This window comes from Pistacia vera, unplaced genomic scaffold (assembly GCF_008641045.1).
Source record: "Pistacia vera cultivar Batoury unplaced genomic scaffold, PisVer_v2 Contig487, whole genome shotgun sequence".
Classification (NCBI taxonomy): Eukaryota; Viridiplantae; Streptophyta; class Magnoliopsida; order Sapindales; family Anacardiaceae; genus Pistacia; species Pistacia vera.
Genome location: NW_022196320.1, coordinates 1,058,385 through 1,076,626, shown reverse-complemented (window position 1 = coordinate 1,076,626; position 18,242 = coordinate 1,058,385). Strand labels below are relative to the sequence as shown.

The 18,242-nt window shown below is 40.1% G+C and overlaps 3 protein-coding genes and 1 non-coding gene across 6 annotated transcripts; 3 read left to right on the top strand and 1 right to left on the bottom strand.

The window, feature by feature from the left end:
• The first annotated feature begins 799 nt into the window (after window positions 1-799).
• Window positions 800-7,721, top strand: LOC116147005 (callose synthase 11-like). Of its 3 annotated transcripts, XM_031432433.1 has the most exons (3): window positions 800-1,531; window positions 2,009-6,349; window positions 7,379-7,721. In XM_031432433.1, exons 1-2 carry the CDS (start codon window positions 982-984, stop codon window positions 6,340-6,342), a joined length of 4,884 nt encoding a protein of 1,627 aa, XP_031288293.1. In that variant the 5' UTR covers window positions 800-981; the 3' UTR covers window positions 6,343-6,349; window positions 7,379-7,721. The 3 variants fall into 3 exon arrangements, with proteins under 3 accessions (XP_031288293.1, XP_031288292.1, XP_031288291.1); XM_031432432.1 differs by having other exon boundaries at window positions 800-6,332; XM_031432431.1 differs by having other exon boundaries at window positions 800-6,349.
• On the top strand, window positions 3,998-4,076 carry LOC116104903. Its single transcript, XR_004123975.1, has one exon. It is a non-coding gene; the product is annotated as a small nucleolar RNA J33 (small nucleolar RNA).
• A 4,152-nt stretch (window positions 7,722-11,873) lies between the features above and the next one.
• LOC116104837 (mediator of RNA polymerase II transcription subunit 34-like) lies at window positions 11,874-14,586 on the bottom strand. The gene is made up of 7 exons (XM_031391264.1): window positions 14,523-14,586; window positions 14,225-14,445; window positions 13,746-13,892; window positions 13,442-13,657; window positions 12,625-12,706; window positions 12,055-12,175; window positions 11,874-11,949 (listed from the first exon to the last, which is right to left on the bottom strand). The coding sequence occupies exons 1-7, from the start codon at window positions 14,584-14,586 to the stop codon at window positions 11,874-11,876; spliced, it is 927 nt and encodes a 308-aa protein (XP_031247124.1).
• Window positions 14,587-16,195: 1,609 nt separating this feature from the next.
• LOC116104880 (phytochrome-interacting ankyrin-repeat protein 2-like) lies at window positions 16,196-17,964 on the top strand. The gene is made up of 3 exons (XM_031391316.1): window positions 16,196-16,576; window positions 17,440-17,611; window positions 17,735-17,964. The coding sequence occupies exons 1-3, from the start codon at window positions 16,427-16,429 to the stop codon at window positions 17,947-17,949; spliced, it is 537 nt and encodes a 178-aa protein (XP_031247176.1). The 5' UTR covers window positions 16,196-16,426; the 3' UTR covers window positions 17,950-17,964.
• Window positions 17,965-18,242: the final 278 nt, after the last annotated feature.

The window sequence follows — 18,242 nt, the reverse complement described above, 5'->3', positions numbered from 1 at the left end:
ACGGTGACAGTGAATGGTAGTGGAGAAGTCGTTGGCTACAGCGGCGTGACTGATTTACGAAAATGGTTTTGAGTTGTGCATGAGATGTTTGGGTATTTTAAAGCTAAGGAAGCGATTGGAGAGTGGAGACGACCGTGACGGTGTATGGCAATGGTGGAGTCGTCATCGGCAACGGCATGGGGGAGAGATTTGATTTCCGATGTTAGGGACTTAAGGTTCACTTCACAATGAAAAATCCAAAATTGATTTGAGTTTATGTCTAGAGTGTGAATGGGTGTTGTTTGTCATTTTTACAACTTGAAAATAAAATAAAGTTTAAACTCTTGCGAATTGGCCCTTCGAGCTCGTTGAAGCTCGCGAACCTGACGAGCCGAGCTTTGCCTGGATCTAACTCGACTCGATCCCCTTCACGAGCCACTTGAGCTTGAGCTCGACTCGACTGGCTCCGAGTCGAGTTTGAGCTTTTGATGAGGCGAGCTCAAGTAGCTCTCGAACTACCCGATTCGTGTTTCATCCTTACTTACAACAATAAACCCTATTGGTTGCCCGTTGCCTTACAACATTTATACGACGTCGTTTCACGAGATACTAGAATCATGCTGTCAACATGGTTGCTGTTTTTTGCTTTTGGTGGGATCCGGATGCGGTTGGGTGGGGCGCTATTACTTTCTATCTTACTGATTGAGGAGGGCGTGAATTCCACATCCCTAAAACGCGCGTGACGAAAAGGACAACATTTTCAGATTTTGAACCCAAACTCATCAATATTGAGACTAATCAGTTACTCTTTCGTGTAGTATCCGAAAAACGAAGTGCTTTGCAAACGTGTAATATCCAGATACCGAAGTGCTTTTTACTTCAATTCTTTAAAACCCGTCACAAAAGTCATCTTTCTTTCTTCCTCATTACAAGCTACAATCCTGAAAATGTAAACAAACCCACTCTGGTTGCAAACATATTGTCACTCACGAAGCTCTGGCCATGGACTTAAGACAACGTGGATACCCCACGCGCGGCTGGGATGGTCTGCACGCCATGCCTCCGCCACCGCCGCCGCCGCCGCCGCCGCCAGTTCCTCCACCAATGCCATCCGTCTACAACATAATCCCAATCCACGACTTCTTAGTTGAACATCCATCTCTAAGATACCCGGAGGTGCGTGTCGTGGCGGCGGCGTTACGTGACGTGGTTGACCTTCGGAAACCGCGATTCATGGTTCTTCCCCCGAACATGGACCTTATGGACTGGCTAGGTTCCTTGTTCGGTTTCCAGAACGACAACGTAAGGAACCAGAGGGAGCACCTTGTGCTTCACTTGGCCAACGCTCAAATGCGTCTCCAGTCAGCTTCTGCGTCTCCGGGCCTGCTGGACCCGAATGTCCTCAGGAGGTTCCGCCGGAAATTGCTCCACAACTACAGTTCGTGGTGCTCGTTCTTGGGACGTAAGTCACAAATCCATCTTTCGAGTCGCCGAGATGAAAAGAATCTCCGGAGAGAGCTGCTTTATATTTCGCTTTTCTTGTTAATTTGGGGTGAGTCAGCAAATTTACGTTTCGTGCCCGAATGTATTTGTTACATTTATCATCATATGGCTATGGAATTGAACTATTTTCTTGATGAAAAACCTGATGAGAATACTGGTCAGCCATTTTTACCTACTTATTCTGGGGACTATGCGTTTTTGAAGTATGTGGTTACGCCAATTTATCAAACTATTAAGACTGAGGTGGAGATTAGTAGGAATGGGACGGCGCCACACTCAGCTTGGAGGAATTATGATGATATAAATGAGTATTTTTGGAGTAGGAGATGCTTTAAGGGGCTGAAATGGCCTATTAATACTGGGAGTAATTTTCTTTATATGGACCATACGGTTAGTAAGGCTAGTAGAGTGGGGAAGACAGGGTTTGTGGAGCAAAGATCGTTTTGGAATGTGTTTAGGAGTTTTGACAAGCTTTGGGTTTTGTTGATATTGTTTTTTCAGGCTTCTATTATTGTTGCTTGGTCAGGTACCGATTATCCATGGCAAGCATTGGAATCGCGCGATGTTCAGGTGGAGTTATTGACTCTTTTTATCACTTGGAGTGGACTTAGATTTTTGCAGTCAATACTTGATGCCGGGACTCAGTACAGTTTGGTTTCAAGGGAGACAGCATGGCTTTGTGTGAGGATGGTGTTGAAAACTCTTGTTGCTTTGACATGGACTATTGTTTTCGGAGTTCTATATGGGAGGATTTGGAGTCAAAAGAATGCTGATAGGAGGTGGTCATATGAGGCGAATAGGAAGGTTGTGGATTTTCTTGAGGCTGTGTTTGTATTTGTTATACCAGAGTTAATGTCACTTGTGCTTTTTGTTTTGCCTTGGATAAGGAATTGGATAGAGGAGTTGGATTGGCCACTTGTGTACTTGTTGACATGGTGGTTTCATACTAGAATTTTTGTGGGTCGTGGACTGAGGGAAGGCCTGATTAACAATATTAAGTATTCACTGTTTTGGATTATAGTATTGCTCTCAAAGTTTTCATTTAGTTATTTTCTTCAGATCAAGCCCCTTGTTGGCCCAACCCAGTCACTTTTGAAGGTAAAGAATGTGGAGTACCATTGGCACGAGTTTTTTGGTAGCACAAACAGACTAGGAGTAGTTTTGTTGTGGCTTCCGGTTATTTTGATTTATTTAATGGATCTACAAATTTGGTATTCAGTATTTTCATCCGTTGTTGGTGCAACAATTGGGTTGTTCTCACATTTGGGTGAGATTAGGAATATTGAGCAGCTAAGGCTTAGGTTTCAGTTCTTTGCTAGTGCCATGCAGTTTAACCTAATGCCTGAAGAGGAGCTCTTAGGTCCAAAGGCAACATTGGTGAAGAAGCTTCGTGATGCAATTCACCGATTGAAGCTGCGATATGGACTTGGTCTGGCCTACAGCAAGATTGAATCAAGCCAAGTGGAAGCTACCCGGTTTGCCCTAATTTGGAATGAGATAATATTGACATTCAGGGAGGAAGATCTTATCAGTGATAAAGAGCTTGAGCTCTTGGAACTGTCTACTAATTGTTGGGATATTAGGGTTCTTCGATGGCCATGTACCCTCCTCTGCAATGAGCTGCTGCTAGCTCTCAGTCAGGCAACTGAGCTGGCTGATGCACCTGATCGGTGGCTTTGGTTGAAGATATGCAAGAGTGAGTACAGGCGGTGCGCTGTCATTGAAGCTTATGATAGCATCAAGCATTTGCTTCTCACAGTTGTGGATTATGGTACAGAAGAGCATAAAATTATTAAAAAAAATTTCACAGAGATGGAAAACTACATGCAGGTTGAGAAGTTCACTGATACATACAAGATGGCAGTCCTACCACAAATTCATGCTAAATTGATATCGCTTGTTGAGCTTTTGATGAAACCAAAAAAGGATCTTAGTAAGGCTGTGAATGTGTTGCAGGCCTTATATGAACTTTCTGTACGAGAATTCCCTAAGGTGAAGCGGACTGTTGATCAACTTCGGCAGGAAGGTCTGGCCTCTCTTAGGTCAGCCTCGACCACTGACGGTGGATTGCTCTTTGAAAATGCTGTAAGGTTTCCTGATGCTGAAGATGCTTTCTTCTATAGGCAGCTACGACGTTTGCATACAATTCTTTCTTCAAGAGATTCAATGCACAATGTGCCTGTGAATATTGAGGCAAGACGGCGTCTTGCTTTCTTTAGCAATTCACTGTTTATGAACATGCCTCGTGCACCTTATGTTGAGAAAATGCTGGCCTTCTGTGTTCTGACCCCTTATTATGATGAAGAAGTGTTGTATGCAAAAGAAGGGCTTCGAAGTGAGAATGAAGATGGAATTTCCACCCTGTTTTATCTGCAGAAGATCTATGAAGATGAGTGGAAGAATTTCATGGAGCGGATGCGTAGAGAGGGCATGGAGGATGACAGTGAAATCTGGTCAAAAAAGGCAAGGGATCTCCGTCTTTGGGCATCGTACAGGGGGCAGACTTTATCCCGTACTGTGAGGGGAATGATGTATTACTACAGGGCTCTCAAGATGCTTGCTTTTCTTGATTCTGCATCAGAGATGGACATCAGGATGGGTTCACAACGTCTAGCTTCTCATGGTTCATGGAGCCATAACAAGGGTTCGGGTGGTACTAGGCTACAATCTTCAAATGAACTCCTTACGGCAGGAAGTGGTGTCAGTCTTTTGTTTAAAGGGCACGAGTATGGGAGCGCCCTGATGAAATTCACATATGTGATCACTTGCCAGTTGTATGGGCAGCACAAGGTAAAGAAAGACCCTCGTGCTGAGGATATTTTATATCTTTTGAAAAACAATGAAGCCCTTCGAGTTGCCTATGTTGACGAGGTTCGCTTGGGGTGGGATCTGGTTGAGTATTACTCAGTTCTTGTGAAGTATGATCAGCAGCTGCAGAGGGAGGTGGAAATCTATCGAATCAAGTTGCCTGGTCCTTTGAAGCTTGGGGAAGGCAAACCAGAAAATCAAAACCATGCTATAATCTTTACTCGGGGTGATGCTGTTCAAACCATTGACATGAACCAAGATAATTATTTTGAGGAGGCACTGAAGATGCGTAATTTGTTGGAGGAATTCAATAATTATTATGGTATTAGGAAGCCAACCATACTGGGTGTCCGTGAGAATATCTTCTCTGGTTCTGTGTCCTCTCTTGCTTGGTTCATGTCTGCCCAGGAAACAAGTTTTGTGACCCTGGGGCAGCGTGTTCTGGCAAACCCTTTGAAGGTACGGATGCACTATGGTCACCCAGATGTGTTCGATAGAATCTGGTTCCTGCCTCGTGGTGGGATTAGCAAAGCTTCTAGAGTGATCAATATAAGCGAGGATATATTTGCTGGCTTCAATTGCACACTGCGAGGTGGTAATGTGACGCACCATGAATATATACAGGTGGCAAAGGGAAGGGATGTTGGGTTGAATCAGATCTCCATGTTTGAGGCCAAGGTTGCTAGTGGCAATGGTGAGCAAGTATTGAGTAGAGATGTATACCGCTTGGGTCATAGATTGGATTTCTTTCGGATGCTTTCTTTTTTCTACACAACCGTTGGGTTCTATTTCAACTCATTGATCTTGGTCTTGACTGTTTTTACATTTTTATGGGGCCGTCTTTATTTTGCTCTCAGTGGAGTTGAGAAAGCTGCCATGAATAGTACCAACAATGCTGCCATGGGTGCGATTCTGAATCAGCAGTTTGTCATACAACTTGGTCTGTTCACTGCTCTCCCAATGATTGTGGAGAACTCTCTAGAGCATGGGTTTCTTCCAGCAGTTTGGGACTTCTTGACTATGCAGTTGCAACTTGCATCATTCTTTTTCACATTCTCTTTGGGAACCCGTTGCCATTTCTTCGGTCGGACTATTCTTCATGGTGGTGCTAAGTACCGAGCCACTGGGCGTGGTTTCGTGGTTCAGCATAAGAGCTTTTCTGAGAACTATAGACTGTATGCTCGAAGCCATTTTGTGAAAGCAATTGAGCTGGGTGTTATTTTGATAGTGTATGCTTTCCACAGTCCCCTGGCTAAGGAAACTTTTGTTTACATTCTCATGACCATCTCAAGCTGGTTCCTTGTGGTGTCGTGGATAATGTCTCCCTTTGTGTTCAACCCCTCTGGATTTGACTGGCTGAAGACTGTCTATGACTTTGAAGATTTTATAAATTGGATATGGTATAGTGGGGTGTTTACAAAAGCAGACCAGAGTTGGGAAACATGGTGGTATGAAGAACAGGACCATCTAAGGACAACTGGTCTTTGGGGAAAGCTGTTGGAGATTATTTTAGATCTTCGTTTTTTCTTCTTTCAGTATGGCGTTGTGTATCAGCTGGGCATTACCGGTGGAAGCACTAGTATAGCTGTTTACTTGCTATCTTGGATATACATGGTTGTGGCAGTTGGGATCTATGTGATCATAGCATATGCTCAAAATAAATATGCTGCAAAGGATCACATCTACTATCGTTTAGTTCAGTTGCTAGTCATTGTGCTCGTAATACTAGTGATTGTCCTATTGCTGGAGTTCACTAAACTTCAATTTATTGATCTTGTGACCAGCCTCTTGGCATTCATCCCCACAGGATGGGGCCTAATATTGATTGCCCAGGTTCTTAGACCTTTTCTGCAGTCCACTGTGGTATGGGATACAGTGGTTTCCTTGGCTCGGTTGTATGATTTGCTGTTTGGAGTGATTGTCATGGCTCCTGTGGCATTTCTGTCATGGTTGCCTGGAATGCAGGCTATGCAGACAAGGATCCTGTTCAATGAAGCATTCAGCAGGGGTCTACAGATTTCTCGTCTTCTTTCTGGCAAAAAGTCTGTATGATTTTTCGGTAATTTTCTATCTCATTCTTTTTCTTAAACTTCTAGATATTAACCTTAGTTCTTGTCCACCACCGTTATAATTAACATGAGGTTGAAGTTTTTGCATTAATCAAAGTTTTACCTCTAAGTAAATCAACTGCAAATACTGTGTTTATTTAAGCTTATTCTGTGTTGAAGATTTGTCATATACAACTTCTTAGAACTTAATGTCACTAGATAAAATTGTTTACTATGCCACATAAGTGGAATTATTTTTATAGCAGGATCCTTCCTGTTTTAAAATAAAGATACAACAATGCAAAAACCTAATAATAATGTGTGTCTCTCTGGCACTTGCATTCATGTGAGAAAGTTGATCTTTCATGATCATGATTCCCACCCATGTGATTTAAATCAAATGCATCTTATTCTTAATTTATTGGTGAAAAACTCAGTATCTGTGTTGAGATTTAACCGCAAATTTGTTCTGTCATTCTGTGGTTCAAGTGAAAAGGTAAAATACGGATTATTCCATGCCTAGTTGGTCTTAGTGGGTTTTAGTTTTGGAATGTGTGGTTATGTGATGGGGTATATATTTTGGTTCAATGGTTGGACTGTTCTTTGATAAACTTTTCATGTAGGTTCATTCTTTGGTCTCAGGATGTTGAATTTTACTAGGGTTTCTACTGTTGAAGCCAAATATTAACATCTCAGTCCTCAAGAAATCCATTGATGGATCTAATTGGCTGCTACATTATTTTTATTGTTGAGGACCTGGATAGGGTTCCATTTTAAATTATGTTCTATACTTAAGTAACTTTTCTTTAGCCCTTAGGCTTGTTTAAAATTGCATATCTAATTTAATCCTATCTGCTTTTAGTTCATAAAATTCATTATTCTGTTGATTTCTGCAGATTATCACCAACTCATTACTCATAACACGCTTTCTCTAAACCAACTTCAAAACGTGTTTTATATTTTCAATTCATGTGTGTTACCTTTCTGGCAATTTTATCATACTGTTGTGGGTGATGGTAATTCTTTACTTCATGTTTCAGGTAATCCAGTGGGACCACTATGTTTAGCTAATACTGATATATCGACTGCCTATGTTTACACTGACTGTCATCCGTTTATTGCATGACTTTTGAGGAATTCGATTTTGCCTGCTTCAACTTCATGTTTTGGCTTTTTATTCGGCGAAATTTATATTATGCTTTAGGTCTTGTCTTGCACAGCGCACTTAGTGGTTGGTAGAGTAAAAACTTCTGGGTCAGTTATCTTGTTTTTTCTTCTGTACATACGTTGCCCTGTACAGTGTAGCTTCCATTGTAGTTTCCGAATATTAGGCAATGGCGTTTCCACTAATTATCAAATTTTTCATCAGCTTTATTTTGTATATATAACTGATAAAATCAATATTCCATTGTGCAACTTTCAACGGCATAAAGTTTCTGAAGCACTTGAGAAAATCCTCAGTGTTCCCCTGCATGTACAGGACTGCCTTAAATTCTTCAGAAGCTTTATTCCTCTTATAGACTTGTTGTAGAGAAACTGATTTAATGGCGCGTATTTGAACTTGAAATATAATGAAAGTCTGAAATAGTTATTTGGTAACAATTTGGATTTGTTTATTTACATAATTGAAATCTTTACGTTTTGCTAATTTGATTCTGCTATTTGGCATTTTGGCTGCCCTTTCTGGCATGCTTTCAAAAGTTCCCTCGTCTGCAACCACTGGAGACGAGAAAAATGAAGATGCAAAAAAATCCCATCAGTTCAATCATATGTTCACAGAAAGCCTGTGATTCTCCTCACATAATAAGGATCTTGAATTTTCCTTAATCCATCAAATCCATGATAGTTGTTTTACAAACCTTTATCATAGCTCTTCCAAAAATATTTTAAAACAAGAAATTTCAGTNTGGGATTTAGTCAATCTGGAATCTGAGTAGGTTCGCATCAAAATGGTATCAGAGCATGATCCTGCGCCTATGTGGTAGCGCACGCGTGGCAGGCTGACCCGTGGCAGGCTGACCTTGGGCCCGAGCTGCTACCCCGAGAAAGGGCATGGAGGCCCGAGGGAAAGGGGATCCGCGTAGTCACCCAAGGGGTAAAGAGGTCGACGGGGGTAAAGAGGCCGACGTGGACGTCGGTTGCAGAAGCGTGGTGGAATGTTAGGATCCCACATTGAAATGGAAATGGGTGGGCATGTGGGTTATAAAGGCTTGGGCACCCTCCCTTGGCAAGCCGGTTTTCCAAGGAAAGTTCTACCCAAACCCACGAAAGACCCATGGCCCAGCCCAAAATGGTTGCCTTTCTTAATGGGCTGGAATCAGAAATTTGGGCCGAAATTAGGTTAGCTTAACCTAATAATGTAGTTCACTTGTTAGATTTGGCCCAACAAATAGAGAAGAAAAATTGGGCCTGGGAGGACTTAAAATTTGGGTTGGATAAACATGGGAAAACAATTATAATGGGGCATGGGTTTGGACAAACTGAAATTAGGCTTGGGAGAGGGCATGGGGCAGCAAACTTGGGGCTGGGGCAAGGAACTGGGTCAAAGGAATTCGGGTCAAGGGTCCATTTCCCTTATAACTAAAACAAATCACACGAATCCAGATTTTCCCTTCTCCCTGAAAGTCCAAAATATCCAGCCAACCCAAAGCTGACACGCCGATCTTGGAAGAAGCTGCATTATTACATGCCAACTACTGGTTACCGGAGCACAAGCTTGGAAGCACTTCGAACGATCGATTCCAACATCCTTCAACTACGAACAACACCTTTCTGGCGAATGATAGAAGTGGAGGAAGGATTTAGTAAGGAAAAAGAGGGCGCTGAAGGAGTGGAGGAGCGAGATGGTATCGGGTAAACAATTTCCCTCTTCCCACCTTGAGGACAAGGTGGTACTGCTTGGGAAAGGTAATGATGAAACCCTTAGTGACTAGTCTACAATAAGAAAAGTAGGAAGGGGCAGTAGTGGATTATCTATGATAAAAAGGCAACTAACGTGTGAAGAGAAGAAAAAGTGGACTGCACAGGTGGCGAAAGGAGAAGGGTGGATGGTTGAATTCTGTTAGGAGAAGGGAGTGAATAAAAGGAGCAGCAGAAGATTGAGAGAGGGGTATCTGAAAAGTGAATATAGTGAAGGGGAGGTAGCTGGCCCTCGAAGACCAGCATGGAGGTAGCTGGCCCTCGAAGTCCAGCATATTAGTTTTCCATTGTTATTGTTTGGTTAATTTCTTGTTATTCTTGTGTTGGGATTTAGTCAATCTGGAATCTGAGTAGGTTCGCATCATATTACAANCGTTGGGCTAGCTCAATTATTTGAGTTAGAGATGTGGGCTGAGCTAAACGGATTTCAGCTCTCACTTCCAGTTTCAGCCCATTGATAAAGGCTGCTTGTAAGATTTCCTCCTTCTCCCCTACCAAAAGGGCAGCGACGGCTTCAAACTGACGTCTAAACTCCATTACTGTCCCAGTTTGCTTCATGGCCATTAACGACTCATATGGGTTGAGTTCCTGGGATCCACTAAACCTTTGAAGAAGTGCTAACTTAAACGTGGCCCACGACGTCGCCGGGGTTCTGGATTTCATCCACTGAAACCAATTAATGGCTTCACCCTCCATACAAATAGCTACCGCTGTTAACCTCCCTTCTTCAGTTACTCCGTTGAGGTGAAAGTAACGTTCAACTCTAAAGATCCATCCATAAGGGTCTTCCCCGGAAAATTTTGGCATCTCCAACTTTCTCCCACTCATTCCACTGTGACTTTGGTTGCTGGTGTTAGCCCCATTTGGATTTTCATCCTGGTGAGATCGGTCATTTTCAAACGATCGTATCTCAGTTCTGCCAGTTTCTTCTTCATCCTTCCTTCGTACCCAGGACTGTAATTCTACCAGACATTCTCGGATAGTACCCATCTCAACTCCCAACTTTGTAACTTCTTTTTCCACATTGTCCAGTCTAGAATCCATTCTTGTCACAACCATAACCTAGAAGACACGGCTCTGATACCAATTGATGAACACCCGACCTGCAAATCCACAAACAGTCCAACAATCTATCCACACATAACCAACACACACTCAAATGACAAGGGTCCTGTTATATTACTAACCAAACAGTACCATACATACCAAAATATTCATTCAATAGAAATGTCCTAACAGTACTCAATCACCTAAGACAGAAATCAAAAAACAAGTATAGAAGAAAATGGAAATTGCAGGACTGACTTCGAGGGTCAGTAGCCACCCTTTCAAAATGACTTAGAAATATGTTCCCCCCTTTTCCTCTTGCCTCCAGCCCCTTTTTATTCTCTCCTGACACCTAACAGAACTCTCTTCTCTCCACTCCTCACAAGCCAGCTGTCCCACTTATAACAAACTCTAACCACCTGCCTAACCAATATTCCCCTGCTTCTTCCCTCTCTTCTTCNAACAAACTATCCACACACAATCAACTCACACACTCAAATGACAAGGGTCCTGTATTACTAACCAAACAGTACCAGAATATTCATTCCATAGAAGTATCCTAACAGTACTAAATCAAGTAAGACAGAAATCAAATAACAAGTACAGACAAAAATGGAAATTGCAGGACTGACTTCGAGGGTCAGCAACCTCCCCAATGACTGACTTCGAGGGTCAGTAGCCTCCTCTTTCAAAATGACTTATAAAATGGTTCCCCTTTTCTCTTGCCTCCAGCCCCTTTTTATTCTTCTCCTGACACCTAACAGAATTCTCTTCTCTCCACTCCTCACAAGCCAGCTGTCCCACTTATAACAAACTCTAACCACCTGCCTAACCAATATTCCCCTGCTTCTTCCCTCTCTTCTTCCTACGGTAGACCACACTCTCTGGTTGTTCATCAGTAAGATTGCCAATGGAAGCTGGTATAGGTCCACTGAAGTTATTAGAATTCAGATATCTGCAGAAAATGTAATTGAAGAGTTTCACAAACAGGACAAGCAATGATCTTAATGTTAGAAATCCTTGCGAGGTGAACCTTCCAATAATAAGAGACCAAAAGAACCTGATGAAAATACAGAAAAGAATACTGAAGTTGAAATCCTTACAAATTGACAAGCTGTGTTAGAGATCCTAATGTGTCTGGAATTAGGCCATGGAAGCTGCATTCGGTTAGCGATCTGGCAGGCAAGGGAGATCAATGGTTAATCATATGTGATAACAAAAAGTTATACATATAGTATATGTAAGATAGTGAAGCTCTTGCAATATTAATCTTACAGGTTCACAAGCTTTGTCAAATTCCCAATTGACGGCGGAAGAGTTCCTGACAAACCCTTGTTTTGAGATAAATCTCTGTGGTGCAGATGTATTAATCAAAACAAGATCATTTGTTATTACTTTTTTTCTTCCCAAATATATGTTCTTATCAATACTGATGAAGGTTGAACACATCTAGCAATTTTAAGCTGTCAAAATATACTGCCAGATCTATTGATTAAAACTTGTATGTCAATATAACTTTGTTATTATTACTTTGTATCAGGAAAGAGACAAAAAGGATGGAGAGAGAATTTACAAAGTCCCTAATTCAGGTAGATTCTGAATATCTGCATGCAGCTTCCCTCTCAAGCCTATGCCTGATAGTACACTGAAATTGGAAAATCATCAGGTCACCCTCAAGCATTGAAAACAGATGGTTAGCAGCCACACAACACAAGCCCACATCAAAAGTTCAAGTAAAAAAATGACTTACATAGAGGTCACACTTGAATTGTCACACCTAATTCCTTCCCAGGAACTGCCACAAGGATCATCACCAACCCAGTCGGGTGGTGTGTTCCGCCAGTGATGCTTGAGAGACTTTAGAGCAGCAACTGCATGCAGTAGGTTTTACAAAATAGCAATCTTGGATTAAAAAGCAAAAATAAATTTATTAATCAGGAAAACAACAGATGCAAGCTAAGCTATATGCCAGCACATGAGGGGCAGTTGAAAGTGTATGCTCATTGCTCAATTGGTGTGGCAGAGAGAGAAAAATGACAAGGGCTGCTATATTCAGTTCATGGCTTAATCTGATACAAATTTATCAGCTCTTCCTTAGGTTGTATTATAAATTTTCGATACCTGACTCCTATATAAGTTGATTTATGTTGGACTCAATAGATGAATACAAGATTCCAAAACACATGCATCATAGGAAGTCCATGGAACATGTTTTCATGAGAAACCATATTTCCTATGGTGTATGTAACCAAATTATCGGACTAGTGAGATGCACTGTACATAAATGTATAAGCAACTTACATTCCTGAGGATTTGTTACCGCCCTCATAACCAGAATCTGAATGTATAGAGTTAGCAGGAAAACACTGAGTCCTGAAGCCATTACTTGATGAAATGATTGACTAAATTGGCACAAATCCAGAAATCATTGAAGTGTGCTTATAGCTACATAATAACTCTTTTTTTTATTTGTGTTACGTATGAGTGAATATTCAAACTCTGAATTCTTTCCTAGGTCTTTTCTTAATGAAATTAAGCATTCTGTGGATTTCATTTTCAGTGATTTGGTCAAATTTCTTCTCTTGTGGGTTCTCAGAAATTGAATTGGTAAATTATTGTATTTTATAAAATTGCTCTTGTAATTGTATGTCACTTCACGTAAAACATTTCGTAGTCATAGTTCAGGCATCACTTAGAGTAGTTTAACATGATAGAAATAGAATTATTATAAATGCTTGCCAAACCAATCCATATGTATGATGTACATTTGATTATTGATCTAGTTAAAATTTAGATTGCGTTGACTTGAGGTTCCACCTTCCCAANGTGTGGCTAATAATCAAAATCAGGTTTGTTGGCATCGTATCATGCCTAGTGAATTATATTATAAATTGCTGACATCTGGCACCAATATGTGTCACATAATAAATTTATCATACAACAAGCACAATGATATATACTGTATGCAAGCATCGAAATGATTCTATAGAATTTCTAGAATAAACTATTAATAATTGTCTGTCAAGAATCCTATGGTCAAAATATAAAAAAAAAAAAAAAAAAAAAAAAATTGAAAAAAAGTATATATATATGCACGCATTCAAAATCAAGTCTAAAACATTGAATCATATACTCACATCGATAGCAATTAAAGAAAAACAACCAACACGATGGCACTTTTCGAGTTTCGACATAAATCTCTTGCTTTTTGATATCTTTTCTGGAGTGACATACAATATTTTTAGCTCTCCTTCACCTTTTTCAAGGGCCTTGTATATGAATTTCTCATTTTCTTTAGTAGTTGTTGATGTCAACATGTATGCTGGAATGCCTAAAGCAGCCAAGCACATCACCTAAAGCATTGATGATTGTAAGAAAAGCCATATAAAGCGAAATGTCTGCACAGAACACACTGTTTGTTAATAAATAAGCAAATAGCACCTGATCCTGAATCAAAGAAAGCAATGGACTGACAACAAGTGCAATTCCGTCACGAAGGATAGCTGGAAGTTGGTAGCAAAGGCTCTTGCCACCACCCGCAGCCATAATCACCAGAACATCTCTCCCACTCATGACAGCATTTACAATCTGGTAAAGATTGAAAATTAATTACTAAATTTATTCTCATTAGTAAGGAACAGAGTATTAAAACTGTTACCAAAAGTAAAAATGAATTATTGGCAATTTTCCAAATCAGAAAAAACCAACATCCAGAAGCAATTTAGATCCTATTTCAGCCTATGTTAGTTAAACTAATTTCCGGATGAGCCAGAAAAACTAGTCCAGTAAGAATCTATTTTTGCATACTCAATCCATACTTAGAGCCATCAAAATGTTGAACTCCATTCTACTGACAATTAAGAAAGCATAAAACAACAATAACAATAAATGAAGTAATTAACAAACCAAAGCTAAATAACCTCTCGCTGATTAGCACGATACGAGGAAATGCCAAACACATTGAGCCTAACATCATCGGCTCGAGAGTCCCACTCAAACGGCCCCGACCAGTCTTCCACACTAACCGAACCACCACACTGCGTAGGGCTCACTGACGCTTCGCATGCTTCCAATACAGCCTTCAGTTCCGATTGCCTGTCTTGCAACTTCTCTTGCCGATCAAGCAAGTGCTTTATCTGGTCTGTAAGGTTAATTAGTACCAGTAGAAAATTCAAATTAAATGTTGAATTTCATAATTCAAATACGTTTACACCTCACCTTGCACAAGTTGAAGCTCAACATTAACGCTGTCTAACTCCTGTAATATTTCTTCATTGTCCATTGTTGTCGTCGGCAATAGCGGGAGTCCGGAGACGAGCGGAAGAACACAGACATTCATTTGATTTTGGCTTTATTTCTCAATTTTTTGAAGAAAAACTAATTGTAGACCCTGAGGAAAGATAAAGTAACAAATCTCTTCCTAAGGTTTCCAAAATAGCAAAAATTCCCCTTTGAAAAACCGTTAATAAACCGTTAAAGCTTATTGAGTAAATGACATATTCTTACTTAAAGTTTGGCGAAATCTCAAGTTGATATATTTGATTGTATTTATTCTAAATTCTCATTCTTAAAATAACACTGTTAAAAAAAAAAGCGCACTCTCTCAATTTTTGCTTGATATGGGCTGTTTCCGATGGCGTTAAACCCTCTAGTCACCTCCATCACCTTCCCTATAGCCGGTCGTCCAAAACCCCTATGGTTCTTGATTCACTGGCCCTTCCGATTGCCGGTGCTGTTAGGTTTAGGGTTTGGTTGTTCTTCGCTGGATTCTCGTCGATTATGGCAACAATAATCCAATTGGACACCACAGTTGCAACTCTACACAACCCTTATGTCCCCAACAACCGTTTAGTCGTCGTTCATCGGGCGAGAGGTTTGTGTTCAGCACATTTTTTTTTGGAGCTATCGTGACCGGAAAATAGTGATTTGTCATGGCCGAGAAGGTTAGGGGTTTTGTAGGGGGGATTTGAGGAGTCTAACGGTGGTGGTAGGTGGGGTTGTCGCCACTCAAAACGGTCAAAAATAGGCAAAAAACAATCGCATGATGCAGCTATCGTGGCCGACAATCAGCAAGTAATGAGGGGTTGTGAAGGGTAAGGTTTTGTAAAGGGGAAGATGAGAGTTCAAATGGTGGTGACAATGGAGATTTTGGGTGAAAGAATGACCAAAAAAGGGCGAAAAACGCTAGGGGTGACGTATGCTAACGTGTGTCGAAGCAATGTTAGAGGTAGCGATCTGCTAACGTGCACGACCTCCTGCAAAATGACCAATTTACCCCTTTACTGTTATATTAAACAATTTTTTATCACTTGAAGGTTGAGAATTTAGAATAAATGCAATTAGAGATACCAACTTGGAGTTTTGCCTAACCCCGAGTGCGAATATACAAACTTGTAAATATTATCAAATTTACCAAATTGTCTTGCTATCGTTTATTTTATAATACCTCCAAGGCTCCAACAGTTGAACTTAATGTTCGGGGAATTTTCGTTATTTCTGAAACCTTAAAAGAATTTTTGTTATTTTATCATGGAAATTAATATGATTAACTCAAAAAAATTAGACCGGCCCAACAAAGCCCAATATTATGGAGTATAGTTAGAGCAAATCCCCTAAAAGCAGGCATCACCCAAACAAAAATATCCTGTGTGAAAACTGAAAACATTCCGTGACCTCTCTCTCTCTCTCTCAATTCATTCCTACTAAAATTCCTTTTTCTCGTTGCGATTAGGGCAAAAGCTTTCAACTTTTAATGTTTCCTCCCAAATCTCTCCTAATCAAGCCCGGATTCGTCTAATTGCTCTTTTATTTAATCTCCAAATATTCTTATAAATCTCTGTGTTTTTAGGGTTTTTAATCGATTACTATGTTTATTTCATCTTCACCTGTTATTAACTCCGTCGTCGTGCGTCAAAATCTTCGCGTTTTGGGCCCTGGTCTCAATCCGTTCTCTCCTTATTGCATTGCCAATCACTCCTCTTCTTCTCGCTAATTTTTGTTTTTTCCTATCATGTAAATCAGCTTCTTTGTTTATTGTTTTTCAATCAATTTGCTGTTGCGAACAAAAACGATAATTGATTATCAGGGTTTGGTTTCTGGTTTAATTAAGAAATTTGGAAAGGATGATTGAAAGCATGCCCCAAGAGCAACTGGGTCCTTTTTGTTTTCAGCGTAAGTTGTCTAAAAAGCGCTTCTTTAGGTCTGTGGTGGACAGGGATGATAGGGGTTGGACTCCCCTTCATATCAGTGCTCGTAAAGGTGATCTCAAAGCGGTAGGTTTCTTTCTTTTAGGATTTATATACGCTTTATTATTGCTTCTCTTTCTTTATAGCCTTAAATTTTGTTTGAATGACAAACTTTTTCTTTTTTGGGCTTTCATATTTTCTTGGAATTAACTGTTAGACGAGAAGGGAAACAAGAAGAATGATTAAGAGAACTTCGGAATATTTTCTTTGTATTGAATGCAAAATCTTTTAATTATAGATGAATGTTTTTTTTTAATCGTAATTAGGTCGTATTTATTACTCTCTCTTTTTAAGCCTTTTCTTTTGCTGCCTTTATATTCTTACATGAAGAGACACTAATTGATTTTTTTGAAACTCAATTGAGAGAACGTACTCTGTAAAATGAAACAGAGTTTAAGTTTGTGCTGCCTTCTAACTTTATGGGGTTGAACTGCTAGATTATGAACTGATGACCCGGCTTGAATTAATTTGACTTGTCAACAAAACCTGAAGGACCTAACTTACGAATATTTAAATATCTTTACCATGTTTTTTCGTTTCGCCTTTCTTTCCTTCAATATGATGTTTGATTATAGCCGCAAAACTATGGATTATGCAGGTTTTGCAAACTCTCATAGTTGGGTGCTCTTTAATTGTATAGTTTCTCCTGAGATGCTTCTGAAAATTTAATTCTTTACTTTTGTTTTGAAATATGTCTTTGGTCGTCTCCTTTAACATTTGTATTTTAGTGTTTTATTTTTACTTTTATATTATTATTATACTGAAATAAGGTTGGTATATGGTTCAGGAAATATATTATTTGATTTCTATTATATTATTCCTGCTGATCCATTCTGTGCCAGGAATTTACCTTGGGTAACAGTTGTTGATTTAAAAATTCTCTGGAACAGGTGAAGCAACTTCTCAATGAAGGAATGGATGTGAATGTGTCAGCATGGGGTCCCAAATCAAAAGGGGTGACTCCGCTTCACCTTGCCGCCCAGGGTGGCCACCTTGAAGTCATGGATGAATTGCTTGAGCGAGGTGCTGACATTGATGCTAGAACCAAGGGTGCTTGTGGCTGTAAGTATTTTTGTCACTGATAAGTACAATTTTTTGGCAACTCACTTTAAAAAGAATTATTCATTATGTGCTACTTACCCAACTGCTAATGGTAACCATTGCTTTATGAACATGTAAAACCAGGGACCCCACTTCACACTGCTGCCAAAGAAAGAAAGAGGGAAGCTGTTAAATTCCTGATTGAGAACGGAGCATTTTTGCCGGATAACATTGATGATAGCAGATTCAATCCGCCACTTCATTACTGCCCTGGTCTTGAATGGGCATATGAAGAGAGGGAGCGGTTTCAAAAAGAAAATCTATCTGCAGGCGAGACCTCTTATAGCTTCGAGAGCTGAATGCTCTTGCTCACTCATGCATTCACATGAGCTTGTTGCATCTTGGTTTGGTTTGGTATCTGCAACTTCATGCTTTACAGTCTTGTCCTGTGTCTAGGAAATTCTGTTGTATCTGTGTCAATGTTTAGTTTCACTTCTGATATGGGTGATGTTATAATAATTCTTGAATAATTCAGATACTTGTTCACATTATAAACAAATGTTAGTAGCCTTTCAGGCTTTGGTCTTAAATTTGTGTCCTAGAGTGAATAAGAACTTTATGAAGTTCGGTGCTTTTGTTTATGTCTAGCTAT

Bases quoted from the DNA above. Each gene is read 5' to 3' on its own strand.
- LOC116147005 (XM_031432431.1), top strand. From the start codon at position 982: ATGGACTTAAGACAACGTGGATACCCCACGCGCGGCTGGGATGGTCTG.
- LOC116104837 (XM_031391264.1), bottom strand. From the start codon at position 14,586: ATGGACAATGAAGAAATATTACAGGAGTTAGACAGCGTTAATGTTGAG. The intron at 13,893-14,224 runs GTTATTTAGCTT...AATCTTTACCAG, and splicing joins ATCGTGCTAATCAGCGAGAG to ATTGTAAATGCTGTCATGAG. The intron at 11,950-12,054 runs GTAAGTCATTTT...TTCCAATTTCAG, and splicing joins AATTCAAGTGTGACCTCTAT to TGTACTATCAGGCATAGGCT.
- LOC116104880 (XM_031391316.1), top strand. From the start codon at position 16,427: ATGATTGAAAGCATGCCCCAAGAGCAACTGGGTCCTTTTTGTTTTCAG. The intron at 16,577-17,439 runs GTAGGTTTCTTT...TCTCTGGAACAG, and splicing joins GTAAAGGTGATCTCAAAGCG to GTGAAGCAACTTCTCAATGA. The intron at 17,612-17,734 runs GTAAGTATTTTT...ATGTAAAACCAG, and splicing joins AACCAAGGGTGCTTGTGGCT to GGACCCCACTTCACACTGCT.